The following is a 24,000-nucleotide window of genomic DNA, read 5'->3' as shown; positions in this document are numbered from 1 at the left end:
CTGTGCATCTCAAAATCGTCTCGTGAATGATCCGCCATTTAACCTTACCAGAGCGGAGCTCAGCCCTATCTAGAGCCGTCTGGTGTGTTTGCACTTTACCGCGCTGATCGGGGAAACAAATAAGCAAACTCGTTAGTGGGACGAGTACATAAGTAGGCCTAGTTCTAAGTTGTGTTTTAGTATTATATTTGCATTACTTTAGCTTGGGTTTTGTATTATTACCTAGAAATATGCTAACCATTCGTGCTTCAGTTCCAGACAGGTCATCATAATAAATTATTAAAACCTTCGGGGCTAACGACTTTCATTTCTGCTGCAGCAGGTTGTGCGCAACAGAGTAGACGGATATAAGATACAGTCTGAGGAGTTGCAGCTTTATTCAGTTACCCGCAGTTGAAACTAAACCTAAGTTTCCCTCACAAACTCTGATTTGGTCGCTATACTGTAGCTTATTCCAAGCTGAGCCGTTTATGAGCGTTTAGCCCTAAATGAAAACGATTCAAACTCTCTAGCCACTCACTCGCAATTCACTGACGTCAGGTTCACTTAAAGGAGCCACACATACTGTAGGGCTAGGCTACTGTTATGTTGTTGACTGCCGTACTATTGAGGACTATTATGAGTTCTGTCCATCATTTGGTGGTAGGTACAATTACTGCAATAAAATGCTTATTAAATGCTTTCCCCAAATCAGTTTTCACAATTTTTTCAAGAGTAATATTATCGGTTATCGTATCGGTATCGGCCACAATAAACCAATAAATATCGGTTATCGTTATCGGCCCTAAAATTCCATATCGGTGCATCTCTAGTGTTTTTTGCACACACACACACACCGGTACTCTGGATAAGGGTGTTTTGCGCACACACACACACACACCGGTACTCTGGATAGGGGTGTTTTGCGCACACACACACACACACACACACACACACACACTCACCGGTACTCTGGATAAGGGTGTTTTGCACACATACACACACACACACAGACATACACACACACACCGGTACTCTGGATAAGGGTGTTTTGCGCACACACACACACACACACATACACACACACACACACACACACACACACACACACACACACACACACACACACAGGTACTCTGGATAGGGGTGTTTTGCACGCACACACACACACACTCACCGGTACTCTGGATAGGGGTGTTTTGGCGGGCGTGCCCTGGCTGTAGGTGGCGGAGGTGGGTGCGGGGCTTGGCGTGGGGAGAGGGGTGCCCGTTTGCTGCCCCTGTGGTGTCAGCGGGAGGGTGGAGGGGGGTTGCGGTGAGGCGGTCGCCGCGGCGATGGAGCCGGTGGGGGAGGAGGTGCCTGGCGTGGGGGCGGGGTCAGAGCCGTCTGAGGGGGCGGGGCCAGAGGTGAGGTCCATGAAGAGCGAGCGCAGCTTCTGGTCGAGGGCGTGGATGTCCTCGATGCCCGGGGCCGCCTCACACTCGCCACAATGGGGCAGTGTGTGTGTGTGTGTGTGCGGCTGCGGGTGTGTGTGGACCGGAGTGGGCTGCACCAGCGGAACACTGCTGGTCATCGGCTGCAGAGATGGCACCTGTGGAAAACACCGGAAGCTGATCATCCCAACACACATAGAACACTGTAGTAGAACCATCATCCCAACACACCTAGAACCTCACACCTAGAACCTCACAGCTAGAATGCTGCAGTAGAACTATCCTCCCAACCCAGCAGAACTTCACACCTAAAACGCTGTAGTAGAACTATCATCCAAACACAGCAGAACCTCACACCTAGAACGCTGTAGTAGAACCATCATCCCATCACAGCTAGAACATCACACCTAGAACGCTGTAGTATAATCATCATCCCAACACAGCAGAACCTCACACCTAGAATGCTGTAGTAGAACCATCATCCCAACATAACAGAACCTGACACTACTTCCTAGAATGCTGTAGAACCACCATCTTAAACGTCTCAGCAGAGTTGATTATTGCTGAGATTTTTGTTTTGCTAGGATATGATGTCATGAGTCTACTTCTCCTGCTCTAACTCCTCCTTCCTTACGGTAGGTTTCCACACAGCGAAACACCTCGCGAATTTCGGCCAGCGAAATGTTGCCTCGGGGGCGTGACGGCCAAACCACTAACCGTTTGACTGCAGTGTCTAGCCAGTGGTGGCAAGCGAGCTAATTAGGCTAATCAGCTAGTTCAAATGTTTAAGTACTTAACCCTTAAAGGTGTAGGTTTTTGAACATTCTAAGTTCCGTAACAATTGAAGGTTCTAAAATTCTATGTTGAATTCAATGAACCCAGATATTCTTTAGAATGTTAATTTCCCAACATTCCCGTCACACCAGTGTGACGGTACTCCTTTAAGGGTTAATGAAGATATCCAGGGGTCTTCATGCCTCGACTAAGTCATGTTGCCTATAAACAACAATTCATATTCATAGAAACAAGGTCACTAAGACATAATATATTTCATACCTGTGTTGCAGCATGTAGACTAGCTGCCTGGGTAGTCTTACAATGAAATCCAATGTCCGAACATACTAGCAGTTGGCCTGTCGGCTAGCTGAAGAGTTCGAGTGTTTAAACTAACATATACAGTGGTCTATTTAGTGGTGTATGTGCCCTGACTATTCGTGTTGATTCAAGTGCCAATGTTCGTGTAGAAACATGTTAATCACATTACAGCTCATGTTACAGCTGGGGTCTCCGCCATCTTAGTACTTTTTTGTAACTCCCGCCTCCATACACAAACAAGCGGACCTGATTGGTTCTCGAATGGTCCTCATTTGAATAAAGTGAAACTTTCGGCAACTTTGTTTCGCCTGCCTTGGCGATTCGCTCTCATTTCGCCCAACCAGGGCCAATTTCATCTCCATTCAACCTCAACGAGAGCGAAGCCAAATTTGGGCCGACCGTTACTGTGTTCTGCTCCAATAGAAACGCTTAACCCAAAAACACTACTGAGTTTTGCTCCAATAGAAACGCTTAACCCAAAAACACTACTGAGTTTTGCTCCAATAGAAACGCTTAACCCAAAAACACGAGCGCTACTGTGTTCTGCTCCAATAGAAACGCTTAACCCAAAAACACTACTGATTTCTGCTCCAATAGAAACGCTTAATCCAAAAACACGGGGGTTGTGTAGTAAAAATTATCTGTAAGAACATACTGTATACAAATGTGACTAACTTCATCAGTCTGTATGCCTCATATTTGCATTAACTGATGATTGTGCCTGGTGAAGACACGCCTCGACCATTTGCAAATCAAGTCTTTTGTCATGTACAACGGCCCAGCTTTTGTACTATGGCAGACTTCACCATAGGTGGTCGGCGCCAATTAAGCACGGATATGTACGGGGCGTCTGAAGAACTTTTCCACGGGAGCAGACAAAGAGCTACTAACAGAATATAAATGTGACATACAACATTCGGAAGGTGACTTGAACAGAGGCAACTTTGTTCATGTGTGTGTGTGTGTGTGTGTGTGTGTGAGCCGGCTTGTAATAAACCTGGGAGCGTCTCCCTTTCTTAACACATCTCAGTTCGGTTTTGTTTCCACGTCATTTTGAATTCTCACCACAGTTCTGCTCCAATAGAAACGCTTAACCCAAAAACACTACTGTGCTCTGCTCCAATAGAAACGCTTAACCCAAAAACACTACTGTGCTCTGCTCCAATAGAAACGCTTAACCCAAAAACACGGGCGGGTGTGTGTGTGTGTGTGTGTGTGTGTGTGTGTGTGTGTGTGTGTGTGTAGTGTGTGTGTGTGGTGTGGTGTGGTGTGGTGTGGTGTGTGTGTGTGTGTGTGTGGTGTGTGTGTGGTGTGGTGTGGTGTGGTGTGGTGTGGTGTGTGTGTGTGTGGTGTGTGTGTGTGTGTGTGTGTGTGTGTGTGTGTGGTGTGTGTGTGTGTGTGTGTGTGTGTGGTGTGTGTGGTGTGTGAGTGTGTGTGTGTGTGTGTGTGTGTGTGTGTGTGTGTGTGTGCACCTGCGTCTGGGTCGTGGTGGCTGAGAGGGTGGAGGTGGGCGGTGTGTGTGTGTGTGTGTGTGTGTGTGCACCTGCGTCTGGGTCGTGGTGGCTGAGAGGGTCGTGGTGGCTGAGAGGGTGGAGGTGGGCGGTGTGTGTGTGTGTGTGTGTGTGTGTGCACCTGCGTCTGGGTCGTGGTGGCTGAGAGGGTGGAGGTGGGCGGTGTGTGTGTGTGTGTGTGTGTGTGTGTGTGTGTGTGTGCACCTGCGTCTGGGTCGTGGTGGCTGAGAGGGTGGAGGTGGGCGGTGTGTGTGTGTGTGTGTGTGCACCTGCGTCTGGGTCGTGGTGGCTGAGAGGGTGGAGGTGGGCGGTGTGTGTGTGTGTGTGTGTGTGTGTGCACCTGCGTCTGGGTCGTGGTGGCTGAGAGGGTGGAGGTGGGCGGTGTGTGTGTGTGTGTGTGTGTGTGCACCTGCGTCTGGGTCGTGGTGGCTGAGAGGGTGGAGGTGGGCGGTGTGTGTGTGTGTGTGTGTGTGTGTGCACCTGCGTCTGGGTCGTGGTGGCTGAGAGGGTGGAGGTGGGCGGTGTGTGTGTGTGTGTGTGTGCACCTGCGTCTGGGTCGTGGTGGCTGAGAGGGTGGAGGTGGGCGGTGTGTGTGTGTGTGTGTGTGTGTGTGTGTGCACCTGCGTCTGGGTCGTGGTGGCTGAGAGGGTGGAGGTGGGCGGTGTGTGTGTGTGTGTGTGTGTGTGCACCTGCGTCTGGGTCGTGGTGGCTGAGAGGGTGGAGGTGGGCGGTGTGTGTGTGTGTGTGTGTGTGTGTGTGTGTGTGTGTGTGTGTGTGTGTGCACCTGCGTCTGGGTCGTGGTGGCTGAGAGGGTGGAGGTGGGCGGTGTGTGTGTGTGTGTGTGTGTGCACCTGCGTCTGGGTCGTGGTGGCTGAGAGGGTGGAGGTGGGCGGTGTGTGTGCACCTGCGTCTGGGTCGTGGTGGCTGAGAGGGTGGAGGTGGGCGGTGTGTGTGTGTGTGTGTGTGTGTGCACCTGCGTCTGGGTCGTGGTGGTTGAGAGGGTGGAGGTGGGCGGTGTGTGTGTGTGTGTGTGTGTGTGTGTGTGTGTGCACCTGCGTCTGGGTCGTGGTGGCTGAGAGGGTGGAGGTGGGCGGTGTGTGTGTGTGTGTGTGTGTGTGTGTGTGTGCACCTGCGTCTGGGTCGTGGTGGCTGAGAGGGTGGAGGTGGGCGGGCTCAGCTGGGCCGTCTGGAGGGCAGTGGTGGGCACCGCTGCAGGGGCAGAGAGGGGCAGCTCCGCCAGCACCACAGCGCCAGGGGCAACATCGGAGAGGGCAGCTACGCTGCTGATGGAGACGGGGGCAACAGGGGCAACAGGGGCAGTGGGCGGAGGGGCGGCGGGCAGGCTGGCTGTGCTGGGGGGCAGGAGGGCAACAGAAGCTGGCGCAGGAGCAGAAGGGGCAGTGGACATGGCAGGCTGGGTGGCAAGGGGCAGCTGAGTGGCAGGTTGAGCAGAGGGAGGAGGAGAGGAGGAGGAGGAGGGGATGGAGGGAGAGATGGAGGAGGAGGGGATGGAGGGAGAGATGGAGATGGAGGGGAGGGAGGGAGAGATGGAGGGGGGAGGGAACACAGGAGGTTCTGTTGCCCCAGTTGCCCCAGGCAGGGTGGGGGGGGCGGTGCTGGGGCCGGGGTCGTACTGTTGTTGCCCCTGACGCATCTCAGCGAAGGCCTGCTGCAGACTCACGGCAGACGCAGACTGGGACAGACCCGACCCTGGAGCAGCAGCAGCAGAAGCTGGGGGAACACACACACACACATATTAAACACACACACACATATTAAACACACACACACACACACACATTACACATACACACACACACACACATTACACATACACATTACACACACACACAAACACACACACACACACATTACACCTACACATCACACACACATTACACATACACACACACATTACACATACACATCACACACATTACACACACACACATTACACACACACACACACACACACACACACACACACACATTACACACAAACACACACACACACATATTAAACACACACACACACACATTACACATACACACATTACACAAACACATCACAGACATTACACACACACACACACACACACACATTACACATACACACACACACACACACACAATACATACATTTAATTAAAGGTGCGATTTGTAGGATTGTTACCGAACGTTCTGTAGGCCAAAATCAAAACACTGGTGAACGTTCTCAAGACTACCAAACGCGAGCCTCTTCTGGGTTGCCAGATGTAATGAAGACTTAGCTAACGTTAGTTGACCTGCAGCTGCTTTAACGTTTCTCCAACCATGACCCAGCTACACATTACGGAAACCGTGAAAACAAAAAATACCTCTCTAACCAACGTAACATATTTAACTGAAGTTAGCGATGCAGATGAAGTTTAGCCTAGGCTACCTGTTGTGGAGATATATAGCCAGCTCTGCGTCAGACTTGATATTCTTCGTTTGACGAAGACGTCACCATCTCAGGAAGCTCCTCCGATGTCCACTTAATTTGTTTGTTGTTTTAATTTTGGAAATTTGCCTGCCTCTCGTAGGCGTTCATGACTACAACTGACAGCTGTTGACAGTTGGCCTTTGCTAATTTGGCAACACAAATAGGAGGACGCGCTAGCCCATTATTAATACGCTATTCTAGAATTAATCGTTCAACACATAAACGAAAATTCCAAGAGATTCCGCCCCGTAACTCATTTTTTTTCATGGGTTTTACGGGGTTTTACATATTAGAGTAATGTTGTCACATAAGCCATTACTTCAATTCATCGTGTTTCCTTACTCTCTGACAACATATGGTGATCATTTTTGGAATGGTTACAGTTTATTTTCCATTATTTCCTACATACTGGACCTTTAACCTGAAACAGTGACTGAAATGTATGTGACTAATTTGTGTACATGTATGAATGTGCACATAAAAGTGTATGCCTGTGTAATGTGTGTGTGTGTTTGTAACGTGTATGTGTGTGTGTGTAATGAATGTGTGTAATGTGTGTGTGTGTAATGTGTGTAGGGCTGGGCGATATATCGGTATTACGATTACGACCGATATATTTTTGAAAACGATATGTAGTTGAGACAATATCGTAATACCGGTATTATGTCAAATAATGGGCCATTTTATCAAAGCCACTTGCTCTTCACTTGTGTTCAGACCATTCAGATAGCCGCAGCTCTGCTCAACTGCTTGTGCCCTTGCATGTGCACGTTCTCCCTCGCAGCACTACAAACTTTCAAACATGACGGACACACTGAGTCAGATTTTGTTTACCTTGATCAGAGGTTGGTGCTGATGCCTATTCCGCCGGCACATCAACGGATAGACCGAGAATTCTTGTTTACTCCAAGCGGTTTTGTACACGCAGATTTAAGTTACAACACTGTTTACAGCTCTTCGACTCACGGTAAAATGTCATTTTTGGTACATAGCCTAGCTAATTTAAATACACTGATGAATGCTTGCGTTTAGCGATATACAGTAGCAGATCTAAAGTCCTCAGGGAGACAACCTACACGCTGATTTTATTAAGAGGATATGCACACGACTCGCGAGGAGTTAGGGCATCATTTTTTATGATTCCTGAAACCCCATTCAATCGTGCAAAGGGATTTTTCTTACGAACCGGAACATGCAAAAATGAACACATACAAAACGACGGTAGCGTCTATCACACTCTTGATGAGTGACTCAGTTATGTTGTTTAAGTAGCCTAATTGTTTAAAACTATTTTTGTTGTTGATAGCAACATGTCTAGGCCATCATAGTCTACATTTGCTTGTCATCTAGGCCCTATCAAACCCTTACAGGTAAAAAACAGGTTTTTTCAATATTGTTGTGCCCAAAATAGCCTATTGCATTGTGCAGTACAATGTAGGCCTGCGTTGTCAGTCAGGGTCAACTTTTGGTCTTTTGTTATTTGCACAGCTTTATCAGAGCAACTTCAGCCTATGCCTATTGTAGGCCTATGTTATTTTTTACACTTTTTTGCACAGCTCTGTTAGAGCAGTCTGAAATGAATATAACTAAAACTGGCTGTGTTGTCATAATTGTTGTGTTGAGTGAATATATGAAGCACTTCGCTCTTTCTGTTTGAAATATCAATATCGTATCGATATCGTATATCGCCAATCAGCCCCAAAATATCGGGATATCAGTTTTGGTCCATATCGCCCAGCCCTAAATGTGTGTGTGTGTGTGTGTGTGTGTGTGTGTGTAATGTATGTGTGTAATGTGTGTGTGTGTGTGTAGTGTGTGTGTGTGTGTAATGTATGTGTGTAATGTGTGTGTGTGTGTGTAGTGTGTGTGTGTGTGTAATGTCAGGGTATCTGCACATTTTCCAAGTGCAAATTTAAAGACTTTTAAGACCTTTTCAAGACATCTAAATGGAAAAATTAAGACTATACCACGGCAAAAAGATACATACGACAACTTAAAATTGTTTTATGCAACAGTTTTTTCTACTAATTTTAACCCCCACCCAATTTTGGATGTCTACAGAAGTTACTAAATATATTTTGGCAAAAGAAAAATAATTGTGTGTGAATTACCTTCACGGCTATAAATGCCCAATTTTAGGGTCTGGGCTGCTTGCTTTTGAAGCTGGCTGTACATATCTGGTTGTGCTTACTGCTGAGGCTGACTGTTCTTCACCTGTGTCTGTAGTAGCCTAGGCTACTTGCCAAAGGCATGTGCACTGGACTGGATTCCCTTCAATATTTTTTTTCAAAGTTAGACTAAGCTATTTAAATATTTTAATAGGCCTACTTTATATAATTTACTATGTACATCTATTGTCACATATGCAGCACAGCAAATTAAAGTTAATACACTACTTTACATTTTGCATACCAGTTGTTTCAAACCAAAGCTTGAGTGAAACATTGTAAAACCATTGATTTGTTTTAAATTAATTAAGAGACAGGTCCTCCTCGGATCCTGCTGAAAACTGCTTGTTTCATCTCAAGCACGCATGTATTATGAACACACGTTTTTTTTTTTATGTAGCCAGTCGCCGACATTAAAAAAAAATATGCAGTTATATTTCACAACTTTTGCTAAGTAGGCCTAGCAGTCTTCGCGTCCATAGTTTGTGAAACCATGCTGCATCCGAGCAAAGATTCTAGATGCCCAGCACAACTCCAAAAAGGAGGACAAATGAGCGTCCGGATGGAGGCTGCACCGGACAGCGCTTTTAAAATCCATATGTCCGGCCTAAATTCGAAAGTATGCCACCCTATCGCTAACTGGCTTATCAACTTTCTCCCGCTCATTCTACCGCTCACATAGACTACCTGCGTATCTCTCAGGCCTCTACACCACAAAAACGTCAGGCATATTTGTACATATTATTACCGTTGTCACACCTTTAACTACACCCGTGAAAAACATCTTCACTCTGCAACCACCACACTTCCTCCCGTAGCCTTATATAGTCACTTATACAATTGCGTTCGGATGGATGGAGACATTTTACTCGCTCTCTTGCGTTTGCTCACTCGCTGGCGGTCCCATATGCAAATTAATACCTCCCTTTCGAAAATTCAAGACATCCCCGACAATTTAAGACTTTTTTTAGGCCTTAAAAACCGAAAGTTGTATTTAATACTTTTTAAGGATCCGCGGGAACCCTGAATGTGTGTAATGCGTGTGTGTGTGTGTGTGTAATGTGTGTGTGTGTGTAATGTGTGTGTGTCTAACCTGAAGTAGGCTGGTCCTCGGCGAGGGGGGGGCTGGTGGGGCTGAAGAACTGTTCTCGGAGACGAGACTCCGGTACGGGGCTCACGATGAACCTGCGGCCAGTTGAGTGGACCACCTGAGTCCCCAGACTGGCCAACAAACCTGCACACACCAGGACACACACACACACACACACACACACTGAGTCCCCAAACTGGCCAACAAACCTGCACACACCAGGACACACGGTCACACACACACACACACACTGAGTCCCCAGACTGGCCAACAAACCTGCACACACCAGGACACACACACACACACACACGGGGAGGATACAGAGTGTGTGAGAGTGTGTGTGTATGTGTGAGAGAAAGAGAAAGAAAGCGAGAGAGAGAGGGTGTGTGAGAGTGTGTGTTCACCTGTCGGGGGTGTAGTTGCATCAGGTGCTTGCTGTTCATGGTCAGGAGGCTACATCACAAAACACAAAATGAAACAAGCCATTAGACTGAACAGAGAGAAGAGAGAGAGAGAGAGAGAGAGAGAGAGAGAGAGAGAGAGAGAGAGGGAAAGAAGAGAGAGAGAGGGAGAGAGAAGAGAGAGAGAGAGAGAGAGGGAAAGAAGAGAGAGAGAGGGAGAGAGAGAGAGAGAAGAGAGAGAGAGAGGGAAAGAAGAGAGAGAGAGGGAGAGAGAAGAGAGAGAGAGAGAGAGGGAGAGAAGAGAGAGGGAGAGAGAAGAGAGAGAGAGGGAGAGAGAAAAGAAATGAGAGAGAAGAGAGAGAGAAGAATGAGTGAACAGAGAGAAGAATGAGTGAACAGAGAGAAGAATGAGTGAACAGAGAGAAGAATGAGTGAACAGAGAGAAGAATGAGTGAACAGAGAGAAGAATGAGTGAACAGAGAGAAGAATGAGTGAGCAGAGAGAAGAATGAGTGAACAGAGAGAAGAATGAGTGAACAGAGAGAAGAACAAATGAACAGAGAGAAGAATGAGTGAACAGAGAGAAGAATGAGTGAACAGAGAGAAGAATGAGTGAACAGAGAGAAGAATGAGTGAACAGAGAGAAGAATGAGTGAACAGAGAGAAGAATGAGTGAGCAGAGAGAAGAATGAGTGAGCAGAGAGAAATGAGAAGAGAGAGAATTACGAAACAACAGAAGGTGAGGAAAGAGTATGGAGGTACAGAAAATAAAAAGGTGTGTGTGTGTGTGTGTGTGTGTGTAGGGGACACTGGTAAACATAGGTAGGAGGGTGAGTGTATGTGTGTGTGCATGTGTTTCTGTGTGTGTGTGTTTCTCTCTCTGTGTTTGTTTCTCTGTGTGTGTGTGTGTGTGTGTGTGTGTGTGTGTGCGTGTGTGTGTTTCTCTTTCTGTGTGTGTTTCTGTGTGTGTGTGTGTGTGTGCGTTACCTGGCCGCCCTCTCTCTCCAGTCCTCTCTCGTCAGCCATCTCGATGACCTCACGCACCTGCTCAATGAACGACTCCCTCTCACTCTCCAGAATGAACTCACTCTCCACCTGCACACACACACACACACACAAAAACAAACATGTTCTTTCCCACACAAATCCAAGCAGTGGTGGTTCTATACAGACGGAACACCCAAATAGAAGCTGTGACTGTTCTGTAGACGGAACCGTGGGTTCTGAGACAGTACCATGATCTGGGCGATCTCCTCCGGGTTGTCTCCATCAAGGTCAAACTTGAAGGTCACCATCTTCCTGTTGTGAGTCTCCAGCTGACATTCAGCAACACGATCCCCCATGTTGGAAATCTGCAGAGGAAACACACGCACGCACAAACGCACACCAGTAAAATTAGTACGATTATTTTCAGCACATTGCTGTCAAGATCAGTGTAATCAGTAGGGCTGTAACGACATGCGATTCGAAATCATGACACTCATATCCATGATACTGTGTCGCGGTGTAAAAAGGCAGAACCGCGACACACCCTTTCCCTTTCTAGTTTTTCACGCAGTGCTTTGCAGCTTAATGGGCCGCATAAGCAACACACATCTCCCACCTTAGGCTACGTTGTCCAAAAATAAATAAATAAATAAATGTTGCTTTCGTTGAAGACGGTGTTCAACTTTACCAAACTGTATAGAAGTAAACGCCCTCCCTCTCTCTCCCTCTCTCTCTCCCTCTCTCTATTCCTCTCTCTCTCAATGGACACGCGCGACTCGGCCAACACAATCCAAATAAAACATTCACTATCATGAAAGCAAGGACGCATAGAAGACGACTAGCTAAATTAATATTAAGTGCGGTTAGCATCATTAGCATGCTGCACATATTTGTTTAAAACTCTTGCATTCAAATTGTCTGATCATCTCAATACCAATGTTCAATGCTCAGTCCAATCAGTAGATTATGATAAGCTAGCCAACTATGCTACTTTGTTTACAATATTTTCCAGGCTTCAACCAGACAGCTGAATTAACGAGGTAGAGTTGTAATAGAAATAGTAGGCCTAGGCTAAAGGCTATAGGCTAATCTGCATAAAGTGTGCCGTCATCAGACATATCAGACATTCAGTATTTTCTCTTTTTATATCAGTATATAAAATAATATAGATATGTTATATTATATATTATATTGTAATCCTCTGGTGTTCTAAGGTAGGCTATTGAAATGTTATTTAATATAATGTCTAGCCCCCGTCCAAAAAAAGAAAAATCAAGGTTCGTATCGGACTGTGGGTCAAAAATCGTGATACAAACCAAATCGTGAGGTTGGTGTATAGTACAGCCCTAGTAATCAACAATGCACATGTGTATTTCTTCAAAATCAGTCTGTCTGTGTATGTGTCTGTGTGTGTGTGTGTGTGTATGTGTGTCTGTGTTTGTGTGTGTGTGTGTGTATGTGTGTCTGTGTGTGTGTTAGGGCTTTGACTCCGAACTTCGTTATTCGAATATAATTTGATTATTTTAAAAATTAAAGATATTCGAACCTGTAGCCTATGGAGATAATTTCTATAAATGTATTTGGTTGTAAACGTTGTTTTTAATTCAGATTCCAAGGTTTTTTTCACGCCTGGTGAAGTAAAATCGCGAGCTCATTAACAAGGCTATTATTGGTCATCTGGGCTCCTGTAGGTGACGGTAGCATCCTGGCTGGTTCGTGCTTAGTGAGCTCACACATATACATGATTAGTTGATAGATTTCACATGTAAAATTAATTTTATACAACCCCACCCCCATCTTGCCTGTTCATAATTCTGAGAAATTCTTGAATTGTGTGCATGTGTGCGTGTACACGTTTATGTTTATGTGTGTGGGTGTGTGTGTGTGCGTGCTTGTGTGTTTGCCTGCGTATGTGTGTTTGTGCATGTGCATGCATGCGTACATATGTCTACTGTGTGAGTATGTGTCATACGTATGATTACTGTGAATGTATGTGTGTGCGTATGTATCTGTTTATGCACATGTGTGCACATGGAATGGATTAACATGACCCCTGGAGGCAAACATACGGAAAAAATTGGTCATCCTAGGCCCTACGGTTCTCAAGATATTCACAGAAAACTGTGTCTGCCCTACCCTCCTTTCGGGGGGTCCAGTACAGCGGGGGGGCTACAGATCAAAACGAAAAACGATGGTTCCATGCTATCCATGTGGGGTTACATGCCCACCAAGTTTCGTGTACCCCGGTCTTTCAGTGTCCCGGGAATCCTTGTTGGTGTACGGTCACTAAATGTTGTAAGGCCCCCCATGAACAAAAGTTCACAAAACTTGGCATGCATTAGGAGGGTGTCATAATGATCCTACACTTTCAATTTCGTGCAGTTTTGACCATGTCAGCCACAGATATTGTGATGAAAACACCACATTTTTTGCTTTTTAATTTTTAACAAGATGGCGCTATACATGAAATAAGTGGTAATGGGATGGGTTGACATGCCCCCTTAAGACCAACATACATAAAAAAGGTGGACCTCCTAGGCCCTACGGTTCTCGAGATATTCACAGAAAACTGTCTCCGGCCACCTACAGGCCAGTTGGTGTATAGTAACATAAATTAATTTATTGTGTGGCCCCCCATGAACGGAATTCCACGAAAACTTGGCGTGCATTCAGAGGGTGTCATAATGATCCTACACTTCCAATTTCGTGCAGTTTTGACTATGCAAGGTCACAGATACCTGCGATTACAACACCTCATTTTTACTTTTTTGTGTTTAACTAGGTGGCGCTATACATGAAATGAGTGGTTATGGAATGGGTTGACATGGCCCCTTGAGATCAACATAAAAAAAAAATGGTCCTCCTAAACCCTACGGTTCTCGAGATATTCACAGAAAACTGTGTCTGCCCTACCCTCCATTCGGGGGGTGCAGTCCAGCGGGGGGGCTACAGATCAAAACGAAAAACGATGGTTCCATTCCATCGGGACTGAGATGATTAGAATTTAGCAGTCAATTTGAATGCAACAGTTTTGAACAAATTCGTGCAGCGTGCTAATGATGCTAACCGGATTTAATAGCAATTTAGCCAGTCGTCTTGCACGATTAATGTTTGGATTACATGTGCATGCTGAGGAGGGATGCGCCTGTTGAGAGGGAGGGAGAGAGAGAGAGTGCACGGGGCAAGGAGAGTCTGTGTTGAGGTAGGCCTACTTCTATCGCCTACTCTGGTAGAGTTTGACATCTAGAATGCAAGATATATTTAGCCTATTTATTTATGGACAACGTAAGGCAGGAGGTGTGTGTTGCTTTTAATTATGAATGTTCTATCGAACGTATTTTTTATAGATATCGATTACATGTCTATTGCGATATATATCGCTATCGTTTTTATCGCCCAGCCCTATGCTCAATAATAAAAATTAACACACTCATAAATACTCTGCCTTTCGTGCACGTAGTCTATTGACATTGATTGATACACTGCCCTCTGGTGGACAGAACATATAGAACTTAAGTTTGATACCAATATCGGTCTTAAGACATTTAATGGTTATTAATACATATTCGAATATATTCGAATTTTAATATTAATAAACAAACGAACTTCGAATAGGATTTTTCGGCAAAAGTCAAAGCCCTAGTGTGTGTGTGTGTGTGTTACCTGTGCAGAAGAATAGGGGCTGAAGGTGTGCGTGTCTTTGAGGGGTCGACCAATTATCGGCCTGGCCGATTATTAGGGCCGATTTTTAGCGTTTTTTTTTTAATATTCGGTATCGGTCATTTTTTCCACCGATAAGCCGATATTGAAATGGATAAAGAATGATACGCGCTACTTTGTCTGTAAAGCGTCTCTCACTCCCTGCATTTGCTACTCTGTGGTCAAGAGCATTGTCCCGCCCACTACAACGTCTGATTTGTTAGTTAGCACGAATGCAGCCAATCAGGATCGAAGACTGAACACAGACAAAGTTTAGGATTCTTACTGAGGCAGACTGTAGACTGGGCTTCTGCTGTACGGAGCTATTTTTTGAAGGTAGGCCTAAGTAAGGTAGCCTACATTGCTGAAGTTGCAATGAATCACAATCATCTACACTGAAGTTACAAAAACACCACGTTGTAAGCTATTGTCTCTTTGATCCGGATCAATAAGTAAAGCACCCACTCCCTTTATTGATGCACGTTACTGATGCTGTTTACTAGCCTACAAACTCAGGCAGAGGAGTTCTCTGCCTCCACCTCGTTCGTTAATTGTGAATAACGGGACACCTCGGCGGACACAGTACAGACAAGTCCTAAATTATGCGATAGCGAACATCAAAAAGTGTAATTGCTCCTTTTTAAAACGGACAGTCAGAAAAGACTACATGCACCCAGGGCCAGCCGTGATTTAATCCGACCTGAACTAAATTGCATCCTGAGCTGGCTATTAACGTGCCTTTTAGGCTCTCAAAAGTGTAGCTAATAGCCTACACATGGACACAAATTGCATGCTTAAATAGCCTAAGAACTATTTTAAAACTGTTTTGTTAAACTATTCAACCGTAACACTTGCCATCACGCATGCACCTCTTCCTCTCCCTCTCTCGTGCACACACACACACGATGGCAAAGCATCCTCTTTGTGACAGGTCCCTTAACAAGCACATAGCCCATTGTGTAGGCCTATACTCTATGAAAATAATTGCTAATAATCACTCAAGTGATGCAAGTTGATAGACAATTGTGTATCAAAAGAAGAAAGAAAAGTTTGCATACTTAAATGCTTAAAAAGTGTGTGTGTGTGTGCGTGCCTGTTCTCACGTTGAGGACGTTGAGTTTGGCCTTGCCCAGCTTGGCTGTGTGTGTGTGTGTGCATGTGTGTGTGCGTGAGTATTCTCACGTTGAGGACGTTGAGTTTGGCCTTGCCCAGCTTGTCGTGACGTGATCGACTTCTGACGGACCTCCTCTTGTCCCGCTTCGTTGAGCGACCCTCATGACGACCGCCTGTTGCCATGGCACCCTCGTTACCATCACTAAGGCCCGATGCCACATCAGAGTGACCACTGAGGAAGGCAAAGGGCACACACACACAAACACATTTTAATAAACACACAACTATCGTAACACCCCCAATTATCACCACTTTTGTTCAGAAATTCTAAAACAACAATGTTTTTTAACACTTTAAAATAACATTTGCTAAATGAACCTTATATTTTTTAGTAGCCATAGGTGTGTAGATTTGAACAAAATCTGGTTTGGTTCTTAACAGGAGCATTTACTATACGCTGTGGGTTATAGTTCTGGCCTGATGGGTCGCCTATTTACGCCGTTTCAACGGCACATGAACGGTTAGACCGAGAATTCTCATCATGAAATTAAAATTCCACTGGAGCTCCAAGCGGTTGTGTACAGGCAGCCATACAACACTGTTTACAGCTCTTCAAGTCACGGTAAAATGTCATTTTTGGAACATAGCTAATTTAGATACACCTATGGTGTGGGTGGTTGCGTTTCTTTAGGAGTCCGCCGTCTTGGTTTGTATAGAAATGGATATTAAGTGACACATACACGCAAGACGGCGAAAATACGGGACCGACGGTAATAGGGGGAGTTCCGATATCTGTTCTTTTTAGTTTTCCAAAAACTTTGGAGCAATGCGTGAGTGTATGTGTGCGTCATACCTCTCTACGTGTGAGTGTGAGAGTGAGTGTATGTGTGCGTCATACCTCTCTACGTGCGAGTGTGAGAGTGAGTGTATGTGTGCGTCATACCTCTCTACGTGTGAGTGTGAGAGTGAGTGTGTGTGTGCGTCATACCTCTCTACGTGCGAGTGTGAGAGTGTGTGTGTGTGTGTCATACCTCTCTACGTGTGAGTGTGAGAGTGTGTGTGTGTGTGTGTGTGTGCGTCATACCTCTCGACGTGTGAGTGTGAGAATGTGTGTGTGTGTGTTTGTGTGTGTGTGTTTACCTCTCTGTGTGAATGTGTGTGAGTGTGTCTCACCTGTCATGAGTATGTATCACTGGCAGTGTGTGTGTGTGTGTGTGTGTGTGTGTGTGTGTGTGTGTGTCATGAGTGTGTATCTTACCTCTCTATGGAGGAGGTCACTTGCAGTGGTTGGAGTTGCGCTTGCTCTGCTGACGTTGGCTGCGATGCATTCTGGGTAGCCTGGGGTCACATGACAGAGTTGGATTAGAATTCAAACGGCTGGAACAGGAGGCTCAGGATCGGTTAGATAGAGAACCACGGCACAAAAAGGCTATCTAGATCTACAGGGCAGATACACGTTATCTAGATCTACAGGGCAGATACACGTTATCTAGATCTACAGGGCAGATACACGTTATCTAGATCTACAGGGCAGATACACATTATCGGTAGAGATCTACAGGGCAGATACACGTTATCGGTAGAGATCTATAGGACAGATATAGGTAGAGATCTATACAGTAGGACAGATATAGGTAGAGCTCTATAGGATAGATATAGGTAGAGCTCTATAGGTCAGATATAGGTAGATATCTATAGGTCAGATATAGGTAGATATCTAATATCTATAGGATAGATATAGGTAGATATCTATAGGTCAGATAGGTATAGATGTAGGTAGATATCTATAGGTCAGATAGGTATAGATGTAGGTAGATAGGTATAGGTATAGATGTAGGTAGATATCTATAGGTCAGATAGGTATAGATGTAGGTAGATATCAATAGGTCAGATAGATATAGATGTCGGTAGATATCTATAGATGTAGGTAGATAGAACAAGCTGAGTGAAGGGTGCTTTCAGCAGCTGAGTTTAGTATCCGATAGGAGAGATCTTTACATCAGGTAGAAATGGAGCTCCACAACACACACCTGGCCACACACCTGGCCTACACACACTAACACTCCTCTACACAGCCTCACACACACACTCTAACACACCTCCACATACACGAACACTAACCATAACACATTGACCCTGAAGTGTGGTGTTCAATGTCTCTCCCCTGATCACCAAACATGCGCGCACACACACACACGCGCACACACAGCCTGTGCTGTCCTATAAAGTGCACACAGAGAGTCCAGGAGGCACGAGTCTAGCGCCCCCTCCTGTCTGGGGCAGGCAGTGGGGCGGTGGGGTACCTGGGCAGGGGAGTCTCTCTTCGGGGCGGGCGGCTCGCCGGGGGCGACGGGCACAGGGGGCGTGACCTGAGGAGTGGCGAGGGCGGCCATGACGGGACCTGCACTCCCAGAAGGCACTGCTGCTGCTGCGGTCAGAGGCACTGCTACACCCACACACACAGGGGGCGCCACCACCAGGCTGGGGGGCAACGCAGCAGGAACCGGTATTGGAGTAGGCATCGGAACCGGTATTGGAGTAGGCATCGGAACCGGTATTGGAGTAGGCATCGGAACCGGTATTGGAGTAGACATCGGAACCGGTATTGAGGTCGACATCAGTAGTGGTTTCGGAGTCACAACTGGAACAGATATTGGGGTCACGACTGGAGCGGATATTGGGGTCGGCATTGGAGCCCCTGCCTGCTGCTGCTGTGGCAACACTGTAGCCATGGAAACCTTAAGAGCCGGAGGAGCAATGGCCGCAGAGGTCGTCATGGGTACGGTCGTCCTGGCGATGTGTGCCATTGTGGGTGGAGCATGGGCACTGGTGCAGGTCTGGGGGCGGGACCAGAATAGGGGTGGAGTCAGCATGACTGACAGGCAGATGGGAGGGGCTTGGGTGGCTGAGGATGATGCTCATTGGCTGATGGCACCACATGAGATCATGCAGGAGAAGGCGGGGCGGCGAAACAATGCTGATGTCAACATGCACCAAGATGCACCAAATCAAACCACAAACACAACTAATAAACACAAACAAACAAACCAAACGCCAATCACAGCCAAACCAAACTGCAACCATAACCAAACCAAACTGCAACCAAACGTAAAACACAGGACTGAAATCACTAACAGACGCAAACCAAACCTCTACAGAACTGAGCCACAACCTCTGACAATCTGACTCTGAAATGCACTTAAGTGCAGAACAGCAGCTCAGCTAACACGCACGCACGCACTCACACACAATGCGCTATTCGTGGGGATTACACTCACACAAACGACTCCACAACACGCTAGCGCATACACACACACACACAACCGCACACGGCAGCTGTGAGTGTGTTGACAGGTGTGTGTGTGTGATGAGCCACACTGAGGGGTACAGAAGTGCATGCTGGGATAGTGTGTACCTGCAGCGCGCACACACACAGCGAGCTGTGCACAGAAGCTCAGCTAACACACCCACACTGTTACGGACTGAACCGGATGCGTAACACACACGCACGCACACACACACACACGCGCACACACACACACACACACACACACACACACACACACACACACACACACACACACACACACACACACACACACACACACACACACACACACACACACACACACACACACACACACACACACACACACACACACACACACACACACACAGCCATCGTGAGTACCTGCAGAGCAGCTCGCTGTGCGGTGGTGTGAGCGGCCTGGTACAGGAAGTAGAGGCGCTCAATGCTGGGTGAGGGTGAGATCAGAGGCAGGCTCTCACTGCCACTCAGCTGCGCACACACACACACATGCAGCAGAAACACACACACACACATGCAGCAGAAACACACACACACACACATGCAGCAGAAACACACACACACACATGCAGCAGAAACACACACACACACACATACACATACACATACACATACACATACACACCACACACACACATACACACACACACACACACACACACACACACACACACATACACACATACACACACCACGCACACACAAACACACCACAAAAACCATTTTGGTCTGTAACACACACACGTGCAGCAGAATTAGAAACACACACACACACACATGCAGCAGAAACACACACACACACACACACATGCAGCAGAAACACACACACACACACACACATGCAGCAGAAACACACACACACACGTGCAGCAGAAACACACACACACACACACGTGCAGCAGAAACACACACACACACACACGTGCAGCAGAAACACACACACACACACACATGCAGCAGAAACACACACACACACGTGCAGCAGAAACACAGACACACACACTCACACATGCAGCAGAAACACACACACACACACATGCAGCAGAAACACACACACACACACACGTGCAGCAGAAACACACACACACACACACACACACGTGCAGCAGAAACACACACACACACACACACACATGCAGCAGAAACACACACACACACACACACACACACGTGCAGCAGAATTAGAAACACATACACACACACATGCAGCAGAAACACACACACACACACACATGCAGCAGAAACACACACACACACACACACACACACACGTGCAGCAGAAACACACACACACACACACACGCAGCAGAAACACACACACACACACACACACACACATGCAGCAGAATTAGAAACACATACACACACACATGCAGCAGAAACACACACACACACACACGCAGCAGAAACAGAAACACACAATAGAAACAGAAAGACACACACGCAGTACAAAACACAAAAACACACACACACACGCAGCAGAAACAGAAACACACACACACACACACACAGCGGAAACAGAAAAACACATGCAGTAGAGACAGAAGCAGAAACACACACACAGCAGAGACACACACACATGCAGGATAAACAATGAAGGTGTCAAGGAACACACACACACACACACACTCGTACAAGCATTAGATTGGAACAGAGCAGAGAAACAGCAAAGGTGTCAGGAAACAACACATAGTAGGGTGCACGCGCACACACGCACTTCAGATCAGAGGAGAGTCTCAGCGAGGGTACTAGGAAATCACACACACACACACACACACACACACAGGGCACCACAAACATCAGAGCAAAAAAAATTGAGACACACATGCACCAGGAGAGCTGCACTACACAACTACAGGAGCGGAAATAGAGTGTTTGTTTGGGGAAACAGAGTGTGTGTGTTTGTGGAAACAGAGTGTGTGTGACTGGGGCTCTGCATAAGACAGACCAGGAGAGATTGGAGTGTGTGTGATCTGGGGAATCAGAGTTGGGGAAACGGAGTGTGTGTGATTTGGGCTCTGCATAAGACAGGACCAGGAGAGATGGAGACGTTTAGAGTCCAGGTGACGAGTGTCACACACACACACACACACACACACACAGGTGACCAAGTCCAAGTGTCGCTCACGCAGCAGAAATGAAGAGGGTCTGTCAGTAACGCACCTGTTGAATGTCTCAGCATGCTGCTGAGGACCGATTGGCTAAGAACATAACGGGTCGTTGCTATGGCAACTATCCAGAATCAACTATGCTGAACGGTACATTCAGACTCGTTAGACTTTGTGATGACTAACATCAAATTGATACCTCCTGACCGTTATGCAAGACAGCGCTTCATCAAACATGACCTTTACAGCTGGCATGGCTGGGTGCATCAGATGCTAAAAGCGCACAAAAGACCTTCTTACAAAAACCCAGCTGGCTGCGTCCATATCGACAAAGGAAACAGTCCACTGAATCTCCAATCCAATCAGAGTTTGTCAAATGCTACGCTAGAACCTTTTCTGATGGTCGGGGGAACATTTGACTGTTTTGGAACCAAGCTTGTGTCGTCATGGCTCCCAGCACTGTGAGACTGGGATGGACAAATATTGCTACCACAAGTTGCACAAAATGGTGGTTAATATACTATTCAAACAAATGAAGGGAACACTTCCATCATCCACTGGATCGGTACTCTGACACTGTTTGGTTCTGAGCACAAGTAAAACTTTTGAGGCGAGTGTTTTATTTTGCAAGAAGTGTCAGACATTCTGTGAATGTAGTTTGAGAATGGAGAAAAGGGTGGAAGGTTTCAAAAACTGTGTTTTAACAATTGTGGAAAACTGTAAGTGTTCCCTTAGTTTTGTTAGTTTGAGCAGTGTAGTTTTAATTCAGTATCGTGTGCCATGATCGTGGAGGTGAGGAGCTCTGTAGCACCCTAGCGGACCACTCTCCCTCTTCTACATGCGGAGCAACACTTGTGGCTTGGACGGAACGTTCCAGCGGGTTCTAAAGCCAAGGGTCAACGTTCCAGGGGATTCTAAAGTCGAGGGTCAACGTTCCAGGGGGTTCTAAAGCCGAGGGCTTCTGAAGAACCAGAGGAAAGGAGGAACAGCAGAGAGAAGAAGAAACACTTACCTGCTCAACACAAGCAACATGAACAACACAACGTTACACCAACACCACATGTGAAAACGTGCAATCAAATAAAGTATATGAACTGTGTGTGTGTAGGTGTGTGAGTGTGTGTACATGAGAAGACAGTGCTGTAATAGTGTGTGTGAGTAGTGTGTGTGTGTGTCTGTGTGTACATGAGAAGACAGTGCTGTAATAGTGTGTGTGTGTGTGTAGGTGTGTGAGAGTGTGAGTGTGTGAGTGTGTGTGTACCTGAGAAGACAGAACTGCAGGAGCGTGTGTGTGTGTGTGTGTGTGTACCTGAGAAGACAGAACTGCAGGAGCGTGTGTGTGTGTGTGTGTGTGTACCTGAGAAGACAGAACTGCAGGAGCGTGTGTGTGTGTGTGTGTGTGTGTGTGTGTGTACCTGAGAAGACAGAACTGCAGGAGCGTGTGTGTGTGTGTGTGTGTGTGTGTGTGTGTACCTGAGAAGACAGAACTGCAGGAGCGTGTGTGTGTGTGTGTCTGTGCGTGTGTGTGTACCTGAGAAGACAGAACTGCAGGAGCGTGTGTGTTGCTCTGGGCAGCAGTGCTGGCCTGCTGCTGTTGAATTGCCACAGAGACGGCAGGTTGAGTGGTGGGTACCTAGACACACACACACACACACACAGGTTTATCGTGTGTCCATCACCACAGACGTTCATCATTAGCAGCAGATGGGAGTGACCTACATCTGCTTTCACTCATGAGTGTGTGTGTGTGTGTGTGTGTGTGTGTGTGTGTGTGTGTGTGTGTGTGAGAGTGTGTGAGTGAGTGAGTGAGTGTGTGTGTGTGTGTGTGTGTGTGTGTGTGTGAGAGTGTGTGAGTGAGTGAGTGTGTGTGTGTGTGTGTGTGTGTGTGTGTGTGTGTGAGAGTGTGTGTGTGTGTGTGTGTGTGTGTGAGTGAGTGTGTGTGTGTGTGTGTGTGTGTGTGTGCCAAAAGAAGCTTTGAGACCTAATAGTTAGTGGATCTTTCTCTCATACACACACATCAATACACACATCCATGCACACACCTACACACACTGAATTACAGAGAAACAACCCATTCCTTTACTCCAAGGAGTCATCTTACCACACACACAGAACAGGGAGGGGAGAGAGAGAAGGAGGAGAGAGAGACAAAGAGAAAGGGAGAGAGAGAGACAGAGAGAAAGGGAGAGAGAGAGAGAGAAAGGGAGAGAGAGAGAGAGAGAAAGGGAGAGGGAGGGAGGGGGTAGAGAGAGGGAGTGAAATAGAAGAAATGGAGGGATGAAGGGTCAGAGAGAAGTCAGAGAGAGAAGAGGGTGGGGGGCAAGGGAACGAGGGAGGAATGAAGCACTTTATAAAGAGAAAGAGGGGGGGAGAGAGAGAGAGAGAGAGGGAGGGAGAGAGAGAGAGAGGGGGGGAGGGAGAGAGGGGGTGGGGGTAAGGAATGGGGGTGGGGGTGGTTTCTCTACCTGCGAGGGGATGGCTTGGATGTAGAAACCTCCGTACTATAAAAAACAGAATGACAACACAGTGTAAGAGACCTTTAAGCCACCACACTCTAATGCAGGAGAGAGGATCACACACACACACACACACACACACACACACACACACACACACACGATCCCT

At 46.8% G+C, this 24,000-nt stretch overlaps 1 protein-coding gene across 1 annotated transcript in view; it reads right to left on the bottom strand.

The window, feature by feature from the left end:
* The window catches only part of wnk1b (WNK lysine deficient protein kinase 1b), a gene marked incomplete in the record, with an annotated part of 170,545 nt that overhangs the window by 27,988 nt on the left and 118,557 nt on the right, over positions 1-24,000 (bottom strand). The window contains 10 exon segments of the mRNA XM_076296205.1: positions 1,157-1,570; positions 5,148-5,749; positions 9,744-9,884; positions 10,145-10,193; positions 11,128-11,235; positions 11,376-11,492; positions 16,009-16,171; positions 17,198-17,277; positions 22,907-23,008; positions 23,841-23,876. Coding sequence (XP_076152320.1) covers positions 1,157-1,570; positions 5,148-5,749; positions 9,744-9,884; positions 10,145-10,193; positions 11,128-11,235; positions 11,376-11,492; positions 16,009-16,171; positions 17,198-17,277; positions 22,907-23,008; positions 23,841-23,876 — 1,812 coding nt within the window.

This window comes from Alosa pseudoharengus, unplaced genomic scaffold (assembly GCF_046254945.1).
Source record: "Alosa pseudoharengus isolate Yale_2024_CS ecotype anadromous, Long Island Sound unplaced genomic scaffold, YU_APseudo_1.1 YU_APseudo_1.1_scf_20, whole genome shotgun sequence".
NCBI classification, from domain to species: Eukaryota; Metazoa; Chordata; class Actinopteri; order Clupeiformes; family Clupeidae; genus Alosa; species Alosa pseudoharengus.
Note: the sequence above shows the minus strand (reverse complement) of the source record. Positions and strands in the feature narration are given on the sequence as shown.